The sequence below is a fragment of the Spinacia oleracea genome, chromosome 1 (assembly GCF_020520425.1).
Source record: "Spinacia oleracea cultivar Varoflay chromosome 1, BTI_SOV_V1, whole genome shotgun sequence".
NCBI lineage: Eukaryota > Viridiplantae > Streptophyta > Magnoliopsida > Caryophyllales > Amaranthaceae > Spinacia > Spinacia oleracea.
Window position 1 is genome coordinate 126,117,049 of NC_079487.1, and position 19,621 is coordinate 126,136,669.

General features: G+C 36.8%; 2 protein-coding genes across 2 annotated transcripts; one reads left to right on the forward strand and one right to left on the reverse strand.

Moving 5' to 3' along the window:
• The first annotated feature begins 587 nt into the window (after nucleotides 1-587).
• On the forward strand, nucleotides 588-18,319 carry LOC110782885 (DNA polymerase lambda). Its single transcript, XM_021987130.2, has 14 exons — nucleotides 588-808; nucleotides 920-1,057; nucleotides 1,901-2,281; nucleotides 2,540-2,615; nucleotides 2,711-2,841; nucleotides 4,349-4,411; nucleotides 14,705-14,884; nucleotides 14,995-15,048; nucleotides 16,460-16,548; nucleotides 16,779-16,869; nucleotides 17,126-17,206; nucleotides 17,576-17,643; nucleotides 17,848-17,932; nucleotides 18,028-18,319. The coding sequence occupies exons 1-14, from the start codon at nucleotides 698-700 to the stop codon at nucleotides 18,124-18,126; spliced, it is 1,647 nt and encodes a 548-aa protein (XP_021842822.2). The 5' UTR covers nucleotides 588-697; the 3' UTR covers nucleotides 18,127-18,319.
• On the reverse strand, nucleotides 8,130-11,689 carry LOC110782886 (anthranilate N-benzoyltransferase protein 2-like). The gene is made up of 2 exons (XM_021987133.2): nucleotides 11,029-11,689; nucleotides 8,130-8,788 (listed from the first exon to the last, which is right to left on the reverse strand). The coding sequence occupies exons 1-2, from the start codon at nucleotides 11,669-11,671 to the stop codon at nucleotides 8,130-8,132; spliced, it is 1,302 nt and encodes a 433-aa protein (XP_021842825.2). The 5' UTR covers nucleotides 11,672-11,689.
• Nucleotides 18,320-19,621: the final 1,302 nt, after the last annotated feature.

Sequence of the window (19,621 nt, forward strand, 5' to 3'; positions counted from 1 at the left end):
TAAAGTAGTGGGAGCCCAGATAGTATCTCAGCTTTAGTGTTTCAAAATTTGTTTAATATTTGCCTCCAATATTTTTTTAAAATAATAATAATAACAACAACAACAACAACAACAACAACAACAACAACAACAACAACAACAACAATAATAATAATAATAATAAATCATATTTAACACTCTTTACCAAGTTTGTTCAATTTTCTTGTTGGTCATTTTACTCCGTAAAATAACTACGGAGTATTAGTTAACATCGTTTTACCAAACACGTTTATACACATAAATAAAACAATTAGTCAAACCACCTAAATTCGATTAGTCAATCCAATTAATTAATAACTTTAACAACTGATCATCAATTACCGAACATACTAATTTAGGTTGTATGAGTGGGCAAGAGCCTCTTGCTCATTAACCAAGATTTCGTGTTCAAGGCTTTGGGAATGGAAAATATCTCAACTGGGAGGGATGCTGCCCATCGAGATACCCATACAAATTCCCGTAGGAGATTAGTCCACTAGTCAAAAGCGGTGGAACTCCTCGTAGTAGAACAAAAGAAATAAAAAATAAAATCAATTACCGAACATCGCCTCAATCTTTATTACTGCTGCGGCAACTTCATTCTAGTAGAAAAAACTAATCAGCTCCCCAATTTTCTTCCCTGTAGAATCCTCAAACAAAAGTAACAGAACCAAAAAAAATGGCGCCAAAGAAGAAGAAGGAAACCTCAGCTTCACCTGCTTCAGATGGCATGTTTTCTGGGATGTTCGTTTTCTTGGTTGATGCTGCCGTCCAACCTCGCCGACTGCAGGTTCAGCACTATTCTTCCCAAAATTGAAAATGAAAATAAAATAATCGAAACCCCATTTTAAAAATTTGTTTGATGTAATTTAAGTTTTCGTTTTTTGATTGTGAGTGTTAGATATGGAAGCAGAAATTGGAGCAAATGGGTGCTAAAGTAGAAGGGTATTTGTCAAAGAGAGTGACCCATATTTTTGCCATGAATTGGGATGCCCTTAAACGCAAAATTGATTCTCAACGCTTGTCAACTTTCAAAGGAGTAATTCCCTTCTCTTTCTCTTGTGAGTTGTTCGTATTCATGTAGACAAGTCGTACCTTTCTATTTTTAGTTCGCTTGTATTTATGCTCCAAGAAATGGTCTTTTTATAGTGCTTTGTTATGTTGATGTATGAGGAGAAGTTTTTGTTATTGTTTTTAAATTTGATTCATTTGGGATTGTGTTTAAAATGTAGTAGTAAGTTTAAAGTCAAACTAGTTGCACAAGATTTAGGTGGGGTGGGATTTGTTTCTCAATGTCTTTGTCTCTTTGAAGAATTGAATTGTGGTTTGTTTGATAAATTGAATTGCATGCCCATAGTTATCAGCAATTCAAGGCCTAACTTTCGGGAAATGGACCAAATGGTTCCGTAATAGCTTACGAACTGAATGGCATGATAGAGTGTGTTCGGGGCAATACATATTGGAAGGGTTGTGATAATTTCAAAAAAGAAGACTTGAGGTGAAAATGTGGATCTTAGTTTTACTGAGAGGATTCTAATTCTTTTTAGGGATTACATTCTATTTGTAACATGAAGTTAGCTTTATGTTGAGAGAGCTTGGTGCCTTAGTGGCAAGGATTTCTCATATCTTGTAAAACGGTGTAGGTGTGTAGTAACACTCTTTTGTATATGATTATCTTTTCTCTTATCTGTCCTTGACACTTAATGTGCTGACAATAGCAAATCCTATTCTTTTTGTTTTTCAGTTAAGTGAGAACTATTGATTTCTTTTGTCATTATGCATATCCACTTCAAAATAGCTCTTTTGCCGGAGTAGATCAGGCTTGATTAAGGCCTGCAGTAGTTTATGTTGTCTCTTATGGTAGATTTTGCTTTATTTGCAGAATATTCTAGTGTATCAGTGGTTGGAACATAGTTTAAGTTCAGGAAAAAAGGTATCAGAGGATTTCTACCTTCTCAAGGAGGAACCTGTCGAAAATGTTTCCCAACAACCCTCTGCGGAGGTTTCTGGTCATGAAAATGGAAACTCTTCAGGCAGTGAAGAGCCTCAGCATCATAAGAAGCTGAGATCTTCTTCCCCTCAGAATTCAAAAGATTCAACCAGATCTTTTCCTAAAGATTCAAGAGAGTCAACTGCTGAGAGCAAGGGCACTGCAACGAGTGATGATAAAGAATCATTTACATCTAAGAGCTATGATGGGTTTTCTAACAACTTGGATTCACAGACTGCCAATTCCAATGTAGCTGATCTTCCTGATAACAAAGTAAATCTCTTTTCTTTTGTATAATTCTAATACTGTACTATTACTCTGTCGTCAACAGTGAACATGCATGTATATAGATGCATATACTGTATGTATGTTGGTTTAGATGGATGCCCCCAATCACGAACTGTATAAATTTTCTTGTATTGGTGCTCTAGTAAGAGTGCATAAGATTAGAGAATTAGAAGTATTGAGTGGCTGAGAGAAAAGTACTGCATCAATCAAACTAATGAAATCATCTTTTGTACTCCATTTCAGGTTAGCACGTACAACCCACCTGACTTAAACAAGAATATCACTGATATCTTCAAGAAGCTCATAGACATATATAGAGGTAATATTTAGACATAATGTTCTCTGTATAAATGCACTTTGCCCTTAGCTTTTCCGTTTTACTGTTGCTAATGTTTGCTTGTTTAAATGTAAAAGCACTAGGTGACGATCGAAGGTCTTTTAGCTATTATAAAGCCATTCCTGTGATTGAGAAGTTGCCTTTTAAAATTGAGAGTGCTGATCAGGTCAAGGAGTTGCCTAATATTGGGAAGTCATTGCGTGATCATGTAAGCTGACCAAAACGTTTAAAAGTTTTAGCTTTAACCTTTCAAGTTTAAGGGCATGCTTGGATTGAGGGTAATGTATTAAAGGGGTAATAAAAGTCAAACCAAGGTAATTGAAGGTGATGATGAGGATATGAAGTGGTGGCAAAGGGAACAAGGTAGTGTTGGCAAGAAGAAAATAAAAGGGAAGGGGGAACAAATACCCTCATCATGGGGGAAATAGTTACCCACCATCCCACTAGGGTGATTATTACCCTCATTTGGGGGGTAATTACTTCCCCCCTTCCACCCTTCTCCTCACAACACCACCACTACCACAACTTCTCATCACAATACCACCACACCACCCTCCTTGCAACCACCTCAATTCACCTTCATTGTCCTTTTATTATGGTGGTTTGACTTTTATTACCCCCATAACCCATTACACTCAATCCAAGCGTGCCCTAATGGTTAATGACTGCTGTGCTACTTTGATTTCATCTTGTGCACTTTTACTGGTTATGGTCTACAAATAGACATGTCAATTATGCAATCAGAATTTATACTTCTGCTTTATTGGCCTTCATGAAGATTTTTTTTAAAAATAATTTAAACACTAATCTCTATATGTGATTATGTAAAACAACCTTTGTTTTGTCTCTGGACCAATTCTAAGTTAACATACTTGTAAACTTGTCACTAATGTATGTCTTCTGTTGAGAATCCAGTTTTGCAGCTTTTGTTTTGAACATCTGTTCATAAATAATATATATTGAGGGCTGTCAATGAATCCCTTTGTGAGTATGTTATGTTGCATGAGCTAAGACGTATAGAATCATTAATAAATTGCTGATTCCCTTGAAAGTAAACCTTGTGAAATGTTGGGATTATGGTATCTCCAGTTTTATGAGATAAAATCTGACAGATTATCTTATTCATCAAGAACACGGGTTTACCTTCCATTCGCATTTACGTGCATACTGACATGAGTACTTGCCTAACATTCTGCTATTGCGATTTGATCTGGTAAAATACGGAATAGCCATAGCCATAGCCATGTGAGTTTTATACTTTTATGTCTTGTAAGAAATTGTTGTCCGCTGTATTATCTCCTCGAACTTTTGTTAAACTATCTTTTTATGCGTAATAGGAGTAGTAATTTTGCTTCACATTAATCACAGATGACCATGGAGATGTCTTTTCTTTGACATCTGAGGCGTAATTGATTTTCTGCCAGTACTATAATACATTAAGGTGCACTTTTTAACATTCTGCCATGGTCAGTCCTTCAGAATGAGTATCAATCTCAGTTTATAGTTGTCAAAGGATTAACCTGCATTCATGTTTGTCTCTCGAACTGGACCATTGATGAGAACCACAGTAGACTGTGGTGTGGTTGTTGCACAACAAGTCAAATTTTAGGTTGTGTGGTTTTCTGGAGATTTTTTTTTTTAGTGAACTATTCTTTTGTTGTGATTTTAGACTAAAGGTTATGACTTATGAATACAAGTTTTGTTTTTTGTTTCAGATACAAGAGATAGTGTCAACTGGAAAATTGTCAAAGTTAGAGCACTTTGAGAATGATGAAAGAGTAAGTTATCCTATCAGTACCTCAATTATGCTTCCTTATGATGCATGAGTTCTCTTTAGTCTGTATGCTTTAGTTTTAACCTAGTAGTTGATCTTCTAATATCGACATGGCTTGGTTTTCGGTACATGTTATTTAGGCAAGAATCAGGTATTGTAATACTCTCTTAGTCATACATTTTTACGTCCATCCATGACATACTTGCTTCTATGTCATAGACCCACTAATATTTTATTACATCTTTCTTTCCACTACCAACATTTAGGGTGCCACACCTTCGCTTATTCAATTAAAAAGTTCCTACACTATCTCCTATATAAGCCAACCCTTTGGGGGGATAAGCCACAACAACTTATCGCATAAAATATTATCCACAGCTTGGCGTGATGATTAAATTGGACGAAGGAAATACTTCTTATCAAATAACTGTTCATGATATGAATATTTATACAAGTCAATAAAGAATAGAGGACTTATTCCTTCGCGTTATGTATAATTTTAAGATTCTATTTTGGAAACACAAACAAGGTTACTCAAGCAAATGCTCCGTATTTTAATTAGTGTGTGAAAAAAACTTTATTTCTAATTTAATTATGTTAAAGGACAGTAATTGACAACAATTTACTTTTGATGCAAGTACTTATTATAATTAACGCCTAATAAAACCCATTTTTTACATTTCCAATGCAGCCATTATTCAGGCTTGATCTGTTATGTGGCGGAATTTAGGTGGCAAACCTGATTTAGAGGGGTCCCAGTTAGTATAATATATAAAAAATATAGATCGGTTAGTGACAACCTATAGAATAGTAAAAAAGTTAGGTCCTACACTCCTACATGGTACTATGGTACATTTTTTTTGTTTTGATGGTTGATAGTGTGGTACATAGTTATAATAGTTGGCCTAAGTGAGATGCCAAATAAATGTTAGTGTGTATTATTATTAAAAAAATATTCTATACTCCCGCCATCCTCAAATAATTTTCCTCTTAAGCTTAGTGTCACGGTCCGAATGTTTTGACACCGGAACCGTGCTACACACTCTTGCCTTTTGGCGGCAAGGATGCAAGCCTTGTGCGAATGAGTGTTTTGTGACTCGTAGGGGAACGAGTAAGCGTCTGATTATGAATGGGTGCTCTTGCCTATTGGCGACAAGGGCGAGAGGCGAGGGTCGATCGGGGTGCTTGTGTGCGCACATAAGGCACAAGCGGGACCGACGATGAGAATTTATCTGATTGTGTGGTATTTGGGATGCTTTAGAGCAAGTGGCGACACAATATCTATAAAGGCCTACAACAAAACACAAGCAAGAAAGCGATGACAACAATTGGTGAGAAGTAGGAACTCATTCATTCACACCCCCTCATAGAGGTTTATTTTGAATTTGCTACAAACAATTGACTGGAACATAATAATTCCATCTAAAGCCTAGAAAACTATTTAAAAGATCATAGAAAGCAAAAGATAAGCAAAATACAAGAAAATGAAGGTTGAATTCTAACATCCTCCCCCACTTAAGTTGTTGATGACCTCGTCGACTTACAAGAATTACAATAGATAAAGGAAAAGCTCCTATCCTAAATTCTGCATCTTTTTTGCGTCGTTGGTTGATGGCGGTTGCTGGAGTCTTCTTGAATCTTCTTGTCTCTTGGTAGTTTGGTTTGCTTCTGTTGGGTCTTGTTGATTGTTTCTTTTTGGATCTTATGCTTCTTGTGAATCCAAGTCTTCCTTGCTTCTAGTTTCTTGCTCGGAGCTGCTGTGCTTGAGCCTGCATCTTGATTCTTATATATGTGTTGCGAGGGGGTATATGAGACGTCGCCTTTCTGTGTGACTCCATTACTCGCTTTGGTGGGTATCTATGCGAGGTTGCTTCTGGGATGTTGCCTTCTTATGGGACCTCATCACTCGCATTGCCGACAGGTGTCGGTCTTCTTCTTCTTTTGGGGTAACCATCCTCATGGTGCCCATCTTATAGATGACTCCTATTCTCTGAGGCTGCATATCTTCTTCTTCTTCGGACTCACCTGTTTCATTTTGGGTACCTTCGACGGTCATGGCCGACAACTTCTTTTCAATCTCCCCTTTGTGTTTGCACTCCCAACATTTGTGTGGGCCTCGACATAGCAAGCAGTTAAGCCTACTGATGTTTCCCGAGGGCGTGCCGACTTTGGATTCTCTTGTTGATTGGGATGGCGACGACCATGATTTTTGAGAGTCGCTTCCCCCACTTCTTGGCTTGAATCCCCCGACAGAGCTAGACGACACCTTTGAGCTACCTGTTGCGCTCTTAGGTGAGCGCTCTTAGGTAAGTTTGGAGTCGGGCCCTCCAGACTTTCTTTCTCTGAGCGATGGCCCCTCCCAGCGGAGTAGTCCATTAGTCGCTTTGTAACAATCATAGCGGCCGAAAGGGTGTCAACTTTCGCCTTCAATACTTCACGTTGCGCTCATTCTTGTGCCCGTGAATAAAGTTGAATAACCGATCTTTTTCATTCATGTCTCGGATGTCCAACATGCAAGCCTAGTATTCTTTCACATAGTCGCGTATGGAGCCCTTGTGGCGGATCTCATGTAGCTTCATTCTTGCAACAAACTCGGTGTTCTCGGGATAGAACTGATCTTTGAGTTCCTTCTTGAACTCTTCCCACGTGTCTATCTTGACCTTCCCATCTTCGATGTCGGCGTGCTTTCTGGGCCACCATAGTTTCACATCATCCGGCAAGTGCATTGCAGATTCTAAAATACTGTTCCATGTCGAAGAGGAAATTGTAAACTTCCTTCGAGTCTCTAGCGCCGCTGTAGTCTCGAGGCTTTGGAGGTTTGATCTTCGTCACACCACCACACCACCTGAGTTATGCGCACTTGTCTAGTGCATCATCAGCTTGCTTCTGAACAAATCTAAGTTGTTCGTGAAGCGCTTCTTTCTCTTGCATTGAGTTAGCTAGAAGTTGTATCAATCTTTGGATCTTCTTCTCTCATTCTTTGACTACGATAGCTTTCAAACCAAACTCCAGCGTATATCGTCAAATCCTTTGTAATCAACTATATTTTCAATTTGATGAATCCATTCTAACAAATCCCTCGTAGCACGTTATTTAGTTCTCTGGCGCTCTACAAACAAATTTAATGGAATGTGCGGATTTTAATGAAGCTTCTTCCTCCTCAAATCTGTGGTTCGTGACTCCAAATTATATGTATCTTGGTGATCCCAAGCGTAACCATTGAGGATTGGCAGATTGTAAGTGGTTTTAATGGCTTAAATCAATGCATATAACTTAGAAGGACTACCACTTCTAAGGTTGAAAGAGACGTCCCTAGTTCAAGACTAGCACATCTATGTGTTGATTGCAAGATTAGAACTAAAAAAAATTAGATTTCGATGATCAGAAACGCTCATCCTGAATGTGGCGTGAGATCCGTTTTTATAGAATAAGCAGGGAGTACTCCTGCAAAGCATAGGAATTTCACAAGCTTAAGGAAAACTACATCATATGGACTAAAAATAAACTTACAATCATAAGACTAAGATCACACGCCTAAGGGTTTACAAATCGGTCATCACATCATTAATCAAAGCTAATTGACAATAAATAAAAGGCCCAACATGTAAACACCCATACTTTAAGAGTATGTCAAAACCATGTTAGCTAAAAAAAGAAAATTAAAGATATATAGAAAGCCCACTTCGAGTGACTCTTGGAGCTTCTTGATTCTCATCAGCTATCTAGAAGTTGTACAAGTACTTTTTGAAAAGCTCCATATGAGGGGTGAAAAGCTTGATAGCCACAGAAAAACTACCATCCCCACTTGAGCTTGGTTTAATATATGCCTGGCCATCATATCTGATTCCAGTAATGCCGATAAAATTAGGCCGACCCCATCCAAAATCTGCTTCATAGCAAGGCAATCTAGCCCAAGAATTAATTGTTAGGTTTGGACATATAGAAGTTTGGGGCCCACGAACAATAGATGTTAAATCTGGGTGTGATTCCACAAAATCAATGGCTGATCTCAAGTACTCTACATCATCCATCTTTTTAATGGCCTCGTGAATCTTACTAGCAGCATACCAGAGTGGTTTGTACGCGACATCTCCTGCCTTTTCTACACAACTTGCAAAAAAGAGGACGTTGCCACAGTAACCTTGCGGCACTACCATATCCTTTAATCTTGACCGTCCTTCAACTGGTATGTATAGTTTGACATCTTGATCATCTGGTAATCCACGTGCCATGCATACACTGCGCCACACATGCCCAGCTTGCACCTCAAATGTACTTAACTTGTAATTTGTCACTTCTTGAGATGCTGCTTGTTGTTTTATGGCATTAATTTGAAATTTAGTGAGCTTGAAGACACACTCTGTTGCCGTCAGTATCTCGCCTGATAGATAATGTTAAGCACATAAGTCATATCTGTTCCATAATTTGAGTACAAACATCACATTCTATTCATTTCATTATTATAAAAAAGGGCATGATCTGTTTATTATAGAAAGGTATAGGTGTTCTTTTAGAATAATGAATGCTGTTGAACGATATTAGCAATATCTAAATATTGTGGGAATGAAATGCATTGAATTTGTGCTTTCAATTAATTTTACACCAATTCAATGCGGTGCACTTTTTATAAACTGGTCCCCTTGTTTTGATAATGTTGCCATTACTTGGGAGTGTATATGTTGCCAATGTAACAAAAAACAAGATCTTACTTTACTAACTACAATGATGCATATTCTTATGTTGCTCCACGGTCATAATTTCAAGATACCCTAAGCAACAAAAGTGTTCAGTAAAAGGAAGTGAGTATATTAATTGGGAAATTTTGGTATTTACTACCTTAAAAATACACCACTTTGGTAATTACTACCTTATGAAATTTTTATTTTAAATTACTACCTTAAAGTTCCAAATTTTTATTATATACTACCACTTTATAGTTTTCTCATTTTAAAATTAAGATATCTCTTTCGTTTCTTAATCGTTTAAAGTGATTCAAAGTTCGTTATTTTCCTTTTTCTATAGGGATTTCATTGAGAACGACATTTCAAAACAATTCGTTTGATAATTCATAAATATTTTAAAATTTTACAAATAATATTTAATTTGTTTTACCTTTTACAAAATGTTAAAAGCAAGATCCCTATGAAATCCTTACACATAAATGAGAAGAATGAGTTTTGAATCACTTAAAATGATTAAGAAACGAAAGAGATATCTCAATTTTAAAATGAGAAAACTGTAAAGTGATAGATACAAAAAATATTGGAACTTTAAGGTAGTAATTTAAAATAAATTTTTCATAAGGTAGTAAATACAAAAGTGGTGTATTTTCAAGGTAGTAAATACCAATAAATCTTATTAACTGGGACATGAGTCAACTTTGTTGAGAACGAGTGATCTCCCCCCCCCCCCCACCCCCCCCCCCACCCCCGCGCCCCCTTAATTAGTAAGTTTAGATGCTTTATATAGTCTAATATTAAATCTTTTGCATTTGCATTTGCGTTGAATATATCTCCTATTAATAAGATATTGTTGATGTGATGTAGCAAAAACAGTTGGTTGCATGTAGTAATTTATTCCAATTAGAGTTCCGCAAACACACAAAAAATGCATTATTTAGGATTAACACATATAATCCTCTCATCCCCCCGACAAGGCCTTCAGGGATAGCACTAGCAAAAGTGGCTCATATAACATGATACTAGATGAAAATTCACGCGATGCATGTTTCAAATTTCAAAAACATGTACAAAATCCCATAGTATATTAACATTGAAAACATTAAATCTTAAAAGAGTACATATAATAGTGAGGGCATTTTGAGTATTGTATGTGGACATCAAACTCCTCAAGAGATAACTTGAGATTAAATTATTCTCTTTAATTACTGTAATAACACATTTCAAAGGAATTAGTGTGAAATTGTATATTACTTCCAATTCCTTATTGAGTTGTTGCCTTATACTTTTCCTTTTGATTAATGTGAAACCGTATATCATAACGGTGCAAATGTGAACTCATATAGTATTAGTTTCCTTTGCTGTTGATTTGTTACCTTTTTCCTTTTTAATTGGTATTAGCTCATTTTTAAGCAATCCATGTGAAATCGCTGATTACTTTCCTTTTGTGTCTGCTGCCTTCCTTCCTTCCTATTAAATTAGTAAAGTATCGTATTTTAAAGGGAATCTATGTGACGTATATTATTTTCCTTTATTGATGATATGTTCCTTTATTATTTTTCTTGACATAGTTTAATTTCATTTTAAAAGAGGAGAAGTGCGAGATCTTTAGATAACAAAGCTCTAGTGCAGGGTTGGGTTTTGGGAAGAAAAAGTTACTAAAAATCAACGGGTCATTCTCACAATAGAAATATAAGGAATATTTTGGGATGAATGAAAAAAGGAAGTATAAAAAACATTTTGGAATGGAGGGTGCTTTTTTTATTGGAACCCAACTGAACTTATTTTGTCCAACCATAAACGACAATAAAACCCAATTATGGTGATAAAGTTGTTGCGAAGTACATTTATAGTAGCATGAGGAATAGGTTACTAATAGTCATATACTCCACTTACGATTCCATAAACACACACAACATGCATTTCTGGAAAACATACTCACCTGATAAGCCTTTGGGGATCAAGGATGGCAAGGATGGCTCATACTCCAAGTGACGGAACTTAACTTGGGGTGGGACTCGAGGAGCAAGGTAAGTAGCTCTATCATGAATAGGGTGTACACTAAGGTCAAGCCCCTTGGCTAGTCTTGCCCACGAGTTGTTAAAGTGTAATTGGGAAGCTCCATCTCCTACATGATGGTGTTGTGCATAGCCAAGGCATACATTCCCGCAGCTGAAGCGGGTGAGTTGCACCAATAGAAGAGGGAACGATGAGAGCCCCCCTGTGTAGTCACATACGGGGAACACCACCTCCTTGAGTTGAGAATCTGGCCTCCAATACTCTCCAAAATCGGCAAGTGCGTGCGTTGATTCCGCCTCGATAAATAAGGCCCCTTTCGCATTGCAATCAATCTCATATCGGCTATTTTCTTCGTTAAATATTAATCTTCCTGCCATCGGATAGAATGGAACTAAGGCTCTGCCAAGAGCCTCCTTCATAATGTTGGGGTCAAAACAATTTGAAGATGATGTAGGCGGGGAATAGAGAAAGAGAACTTTAGTATGTGTGTAAGGACTACGTACCATCATGTCTAGCTTTGAGAGCCAAAAATGACCTTTTGGGGTCTCCTTAGCTGGGCATACCATGGTTGATTTCTTCACTTTGATTGTGTTCATCTTGTTATAGTTTTGATGAATGTTTTTGAGAGAGAAGGTAGAATACTTATACGAAGTATTATATATTGGAGATGAAAAAGAGATTTGAGGATGTGTCCTTTCCTTGAAATGATAGGGATGTTTATAGCCTTAGGGGGAAAGTGTGCTCTCCATTAGCTAACCATAAGTTTATTATCCAATAGGATACGTAAGATTGCATCCTAAGTTTATTATCCAATAGGATACATAAGATTGCATCCTAAGTTTATTATCTAATAGGATACATAAGATTGCATCCTAAGAGATTGGGCTTCATAAATCCTCCATTTTTGGGTGAGATCTAAGGAATTTTCTAGTCTGAGAAGGTACCAATGGTTGTGTTTTTCACTGAGGAAGCATCACATTGCAAAAAAAATTGCAAAGATATGTCATTGTTGTGTTGCATGCAAAACAAAATAAAGAAACTTTACCTTTGCCCCCGTTAATTTAAGATAACCTCTCATAAGGTGGTATTTGTCGTGGGTAAAGTCAACATCTCAAATTATATCTTTTGTTGAACTTTGCCACATGTCATGTTTTGATTGGGTGTACAATAATGCTTTAAGGATTCAAAAGTGTGGCTATTATATAGACATATATATCCTCCCCCATTTTAGTAGCTAAGTGGTTAGCACTCCTGACCCCAAGGCCTAAACCTAAAATCAAGTGAAGTGGTCCTTGAAAGAGGAAAACCCAATAGGATTTGGTACCCTAAGAAAACACAATTGAAAAAAAGGAGAGAACAAAACTAGTACGTCATACTTTGTTTTGAGGAATATTAAAGTACACGTTCTTATTGTCTGTACCTTTTTGGATACACCAAAAGTACAAGTATTGTACTATATTACATGGTAAAAGATCACCCTCTTTATCTTCAATATGATGAATGAAAATGAAAATCACGGATCCCACTTTTTATGTACATGTATGTTACTTAGAATGTTTGTGTGAAATAGTTAGTGATTGACTCTATCCTTCAGGGAGCCCTGGAGCATATATTTAGCCTTAGGTCCACTATTGCACCCCCTTCAATATTTGCAGGGGATACCACGCGTTGAGTAGAAAGTTCTTTAGTAAACATGTTAGTTAAGTGAAGATGAGAAGGTATGTATCCAACATGAAGGTATTTGTGAGCATTTGAGCACCAAAGTGATGAACAAAGTGATCGTTGATGTTGGTGGTGCTTGTTATGATCATGTTTTACTAGATTCGCTGTGCAGAGACATCTCACATAAAAGTGTGGCGTCATGACGAATAATGAGACAAAGCTCAACAAGGATAAAACGCACAGATAAGGTGTTGATAACAAATATGAGTGAACCCTATTTTCAGTACACAGGAAGATTTTGTGACTGCTAATGGTAGAACAACAATTATGACCAGTTGCATCAGAGTACCCTGCAAATACCTGTAAACTCACACTAAAATGTACAGCATCAGTAAGATAAGTAAGTTCAGGTTAATTCATATTCAAGTAATTGATGTGTAGAGGGGATGGAGATGAAGAAATAATGTAGTGGGAACTCGGGAACCTGACTTACTTTAAGAGCATTGTAGGCAGCCTATGTTATATGACATCCACTAAACCAGATATTAGTTGGAGTTGGGTTGATAAGTCGTTCATGGAAACACCATATTAATCGCACTCGCAATCAAGCAAAAATATTTTACTTTTTGTCACTTGTATGAGAACAATCCTGGGGATTTTCCGATGGTCTTCGTAACACATTTAATAAGGTTGAATACACTAATCGAGATTTGCAAAAGCACGTATTGTTATGTATTTTAATTTGGAAATGGAGTTGTTTCAGGATTTTCAAAAAGCAATAAATGGTTGCTTTATTAAAAGCAGAAGCAGAACGTGTTGCAACTTGGTCCACTTGTATTTCCAGCAATTTGGGTCCATGGGATTTTGGAAGAATTGAAGCATGATCAGGGACGAAATTTGTCATGTATTTAGTTTTTCATAGAGAAAGCTTACACATTAACATAGGATATCATTTTATACGAGAGTCATGATATTGGAGAAATTAAGTTATATACTCGCATTTCCAAAAATCAAGCTGTAGATATCATGAGAAAACCACTTAAATTAGATTAGTTTGTGAAGACTAAGATGATAATCTTATTAGCAATGTTAAATAAGATGAAGATTTAAGTTTGAGCTGGTATATTGGAATCCCATGATATATATTCCTTTATAGCTTGAAAAAGAAAGCATATAATGTGTCACTTGGTCCTTCTGCGTACCAATAATGAACTTTTGACCTTCTTGCCGAGAGGCTTAAATGTTGTTGAATGTTGAGTATGTTACATCTTTAAAGCATGTCTCCACCATGTTCGATAAGTCTTGTAGGTTTTAAGAAAAACATGCTGCGCCATCTAGTTTCCTAAAATTAAGTGCTTGATTTGAGTTTGTTTATTTCAGAGTGCTGAAACTGAATTGTGTGTGTAGGTTTCAAAAGTATTCTTATAGATATCAAAAATGAATTTATTGTTTGCTTTAACTATTAGTTACTTGGGTTACCTAGCCGTTGGATTGCAGTTCATGCAGATTAAATCATAATATTAGGCTTTGGTGCATGTTTAATTCTTTCTGAGCTAAGTTGTTCAGCCACTAGTGTCATCTTTTATGTACAAGGATGACCGGGGGTGATTATGATTTCCACTTATCTGCCTGGTATTCTTTGCTAGTTTCTGCTGTGTTTTCGAAATTCATATGCCTTAAGTCTCTCTTGTTCACTACTTTATTGGCCTGCGGATGGAAGAAGTGGCCACACCCAATTCATTTGGGATCCTATAATTCCGTCATATTGTGTTATTGGAATATCTAGCTTCCTTTCTGGGCATATTTTTAAGAGAACATATTATATGTTCACACTTCTCCATGTATTAAATTTGGAATCTTTTGGTATGTCTTGAAGTGGTTTTGTTACACTTGTTGTATTGATAATCTCTCTGACCATATTTGACAAATCCTTGTAGGTGAAAACAATCTCTTTATTTGGGGAGGTTTGGGGCGTTGGTCCCGCCACTGCTCTAAAACTATATGATAAAGGACACCGTACTTTGGAAGATTTGAAAACTGATCCATCTTTGACCAGACCTCAGAAATTAGGTTTACAATATTTTGATGATATCAAGACAAGAATTCCACGGCACGAGGTTTCATCTTGTGCTTTTGTGACTGTGTCTATTGTCATAAAAGAGCTTCTGTCTTATGAGATTGCTACTAAGCTGTCCCATAAGGATCTTATACTTCAATAACTTATCAGGTTTCAGAAATGGAGAAAATGCTGCAGAAGATTGGAGAAGAAGTTCTGCCAGGAGTAAGTCTGTTGACCTTCTCTCGGGATACCATGAATTTACTACATGGATTTACTGTTTACACATCTTGCTGTTTTCTTGTGTTTCACCCTTTTCCCTTTTTGGGCCAGTGGGCGGGTAGCTGGAAATTGAGGGGTTGGTTGAATTGGTTGATTATCCTGAAATTCTGTTCCTGTGTCAGAGTATGACCACATACCTTACATGTAAGAGTTGATAGTGAGCCTTTTTCACTTTCACATTGTCTTTTTAGGGTGGCTAGCTTTGTGGACTTCACTTTTGGATATGTTTTACTGATATCTGGATTCAACAGTGGGTGTTCTCAGTTTCCCGTCTTTCTCTTTCTCTATTCGCTCTTTTGGTGTATGAGTTGGTGTGCTGGTATTCTTTACTGGGATATGCATGCGGAATTCACTAACTATGTCTTACATACATTTGTAATTGCCGTATTATATGCTACGAGGAGTCGGGGAGAGGGGCGCTTTAGGTAGTATCTTATGAGTTGGTTATGAATAGCTTGGGGGATAAGCTAGGGAGTAGTTAGGGAAGAAGTGCTATATAGAGAGCACATTAGAGATGGCATGTTGAATATTGTTGGGTGAATTGGTTGAGATTTTAAGAGCTCATTGGGAGAGAAATCAAGCCTCTCGAGTCTCGAATGCTTGAATATCGGTTACTTCTTGTACTTTCAGTTTATTAATCAAATCTTCATCAATCTACTGTTTTTTTGGTCTGTTATCTATGCTAATTCATAGCAAATTGACTTCATTTCCTTTTCAGCTTATGGTTTTTTTTTGCCGAGTTGAAGTTTTATATGGACAATTAAACTCTGGTTTACATGAACTATTGAGTGTCTCGATAAACCGTACGTTACTTCCTATTTGATGTGAAGAAGCATGATAGTTGGTTGACGTGTTTGGATCAAACTACAAATGTCTTTAAGTTACTGTCATACAACCTCTTCACAGTTTGAGATAAGACTAAAAGACCCTCTTACAATTGTATGACTAAGGTTGCAATAATCTAAAATATCTAATTCCATATAATCCACTTTAGGTGGGAGCCTTGTTAAAGTCATTGCTGTATGTTGTGTGTTACTCTTCACTCTTCAGTTGACCATTTTCTCTGCATTTCTATCGTTGCTATTATGCTACTTTGATGTTGCTTTTGTTTGAATGTTGAGCTCAACATTTAAAGGGACTTTCAAACAAGTATGAGGAGTTGCACAATGTCTTCTTTCAGGAAGTTGTTAGATGGATAGAATATTTTACTAGGAACAAGTAAACCTGGAAACGTGTTCTGTAACCTGATCTTTAGATTTATTTGCTAGTTGTGGAGTCTTAAATTACAGTATTTGAGCAGTTATTTTGGTTTCTGTCTCCCACTGACTTTACTCTGGTTCCTACTGGTTGGAAGGTGGTAATTTTATGCGGTGGATCCTATAGACGTGGAAAATCTTCATGTGGGGATATGGACATGGTAATTACTCATCCTGATGGGCAGAGGTAATAGTATTCTTATCACAATCTCACCCTCTTAAAATAATACGGAGTACTCCACTAAAGAAAAATGGAAAAGCTAACTCAAAGTGTGTACGGGTTTTAGTAAAATACACCAAACAGAGTATTAAACAGAGAAAGTTCAGAAGAAAGATTGATTTGTGAGGTTATTTTGTTTGTTTTTCTTGTTTTAGCTAACATATTTGGTTTTGCTTAATATCCACCAAATTTTTCAGTCACAAAGGCTTTCTATCAAAGTTTGTCAAGCGTTTGAAGGATATGAATTTTCTTAGAGAGGACTTGGTCATCAGTTATCACAGTGAGGAGGTAAACCTTTCTTTCTTAAGAACATTCCCTTAACCATGTACGATGTTTATTTCTTGCCTGACAACCACTCAATAATTTGGAGTGTGCCGTCTCATGTGATACAACTTTTTTTTTTTTTTTTTTGACAACAATGTATGAGGTAATATTTGGTAGGACCTGAATACTTGAATAGTCCAGGTAGAGAAAGTTATTTTGGATTATGGCTATGTTAGTGTTGAATACTTCTAATTATTGTGTGTGATAAACTTATATGTAGGGTACTGATTCCGGAGTAGACACATATTTTGGTTTGTGCACTTATCCTGGCCGAGAGCTACGCCATCGCATAGATTTGAAGGTATATATTAAAAGTGTGGTTTCCTGCTATCCTTTTCCATTTAGGCCCACTGAGGTGTGTTGTCCTCGTAGGAATAAGTCATACTCCGTACTTGTACATTGCAATGACAAGGAGCAGTTTTTCATTGACTGTATCTATGTCCGAACAAGAGTAGGTGAAAGTTTTGGCATTTTGTTTTTTTCACCTGGTGTTGTTGCTGTTAAAGAAGAATTACTTTCGCTGCGATGGAAACACCCAACAGTTAGTGTTCCCCGTAATAAGAGGAGTATTTCAGGAATGATCAAATCAATTGACTGAAAACGAAATAGGAGGTACATGATATTGTGGATAATGTCGGTAAATCTTTTTTTTTTTTTTTACTGTGTCTAGGTGTTTCCTAAAAGTATATACCCATTTGGGCTGATACATTGGACAGGCAATGATACAGTGAATAGAAGGTATGTGTTGGTTTGCGTTTATGCGATTGTTCAGATTGTCAATCATTAATATCATTAATCTCTTGTGTTTCACCTTGTTTACTCATCATTATAGTGGTGTTAATCATGTCAGAGAAGTATTACCGCTTGCTCACAAAGAGTGGGATGTTTTATGTAAAGGAGGAAAAAACGACTGAGTGTTTGTGTGAAATCTGTGTTGTGTAGGCTGAGAATACTGGCAGAATCGAAAGGGTATCGACTTGATGAAACAGGGTTATTTTTTGCCACTCCAAGTTCAGGCAGCCATCGAGTAAGGATTAATAAGTTGCTACCTAGTTTTAAACTGTCATGTAGTATAGTTGATCTGTTTTTTCTTGTATAGTTATGAATTAAGTTGTGTTACAGGGTTCAAGAGGAACGGCGAGTTTGCACTTTGATACAGAAAAGCAGGTGTTTGAATTCCTAGGTTTTCCCTGGCTGGAACCACATGAGAGGAACCTTTGATGTGTGTGTCTGTTGTACTTGTACATATGTAATTTTGTAACCTGGTGAAATTTGGTAGTTATGTTAGTTACTTAGTTGTATCAGCATCCAAGATATGCAATTAGTTGGTTTGTAAACTAGACTATGTATTTACATTTTGTTAGAAAAAATGTACAGGATATCAAGCTAGTAAAATTATGTTTTTGTTTTTCTATTCAACTGAACAAATGTAGATAGCGCTTCCTCAAGCAGACAGATAATCTCTTCATTACTTGTGCCAGGAGAAATTTTTAAGAAACAGGGATTGTTCAAAAGAGTTAGCAATGGTCAACTGGTCATGTACTTAGAGCAAGGCCAGCCATCGGTTGTGGCATGGCATGAGGTGAGAGAAAGGGAAAATTAATAATAAAAAATGAAGAGGGAGATGAAATAGGGAGAAAAACAGTGATGACCGGGTCGTGGCCATGACCAAAATAATAATTGTGGCATTTCATTTCAGCATGACATGTGTCATTGGGTAGTGGAATAAAAGAGAGATAATTTATGGTGAGGTAGGTCAAAAGTAAGAGAAATAAAATGGTGACCAAAATAACTTGGGCAACCACTGGGAAGGTTTGGACATTGTTGGTCATAGGTTTAGGTCATAGGTGAGATAAAATAGTAAATAACAATTGTTTATTTGATGACCAACAAATTTGGGTCATCCATTGGTTACACTCTTATGTGCAACGGTTGAGCACAAGCTTAGGGTTTAACTAAGAATTTCCATAACTAATTTGACTATGGTTAAAAAGTTCTAAGATTTTTTCAAAACCTAATTTGACTATGTTCATGTCAAGAACCACTTACCATAATGCTAGACCTATGTGTTGGGGCGGGGTCTATTAAGGGCCTTGACCCGACGCTGGAAATTATAGGGTCAAATCCGATCCTCTAGATAAATGGGGTGGACCCTTAAAGATTTAACCTAATTTAAGATTAATGTGCCCAAAGCGGGCCTCGATTGGCCTTAAAAGGATTTTTTTTTTGAGCTCCTAAATCTAGGACGGTCACTTCTTTGCACCTCCATATTCGTCGTTACCCCTACCGGGTATCATCTACCTCAAACATTACTAACAAGAACTACATCGGATCCACCAACATTCAAATCAATACAAGTCTACAATTAACTTGAGTATCACCACTAAGTCCATGAAAAATGAGTCACGTTGTGAAAAGTTTAGTAAAAAATCCATTGACACAAAATGGGAAAATTAAATGGTTATAGAATAAATGGTTTCGTGTGTCCCGTGTTGGACACCGTGTCCGATCCAAGTACGTGTGTCTGTGCTTTGTAGTCTGTAACTAAGTATCACTTTTCGACTATTATGTGAGTTAGATAGGACTAACTTTGTATATGGAGCAACAAAAGAGGGAAGTATTATTTTTAAAGTATTTCCTTCATCCCAAAATAAAAAACACACTTTCCAATTAGGTACTCCATATGTCCAAATAACACATTCTCACTTCCTCACAA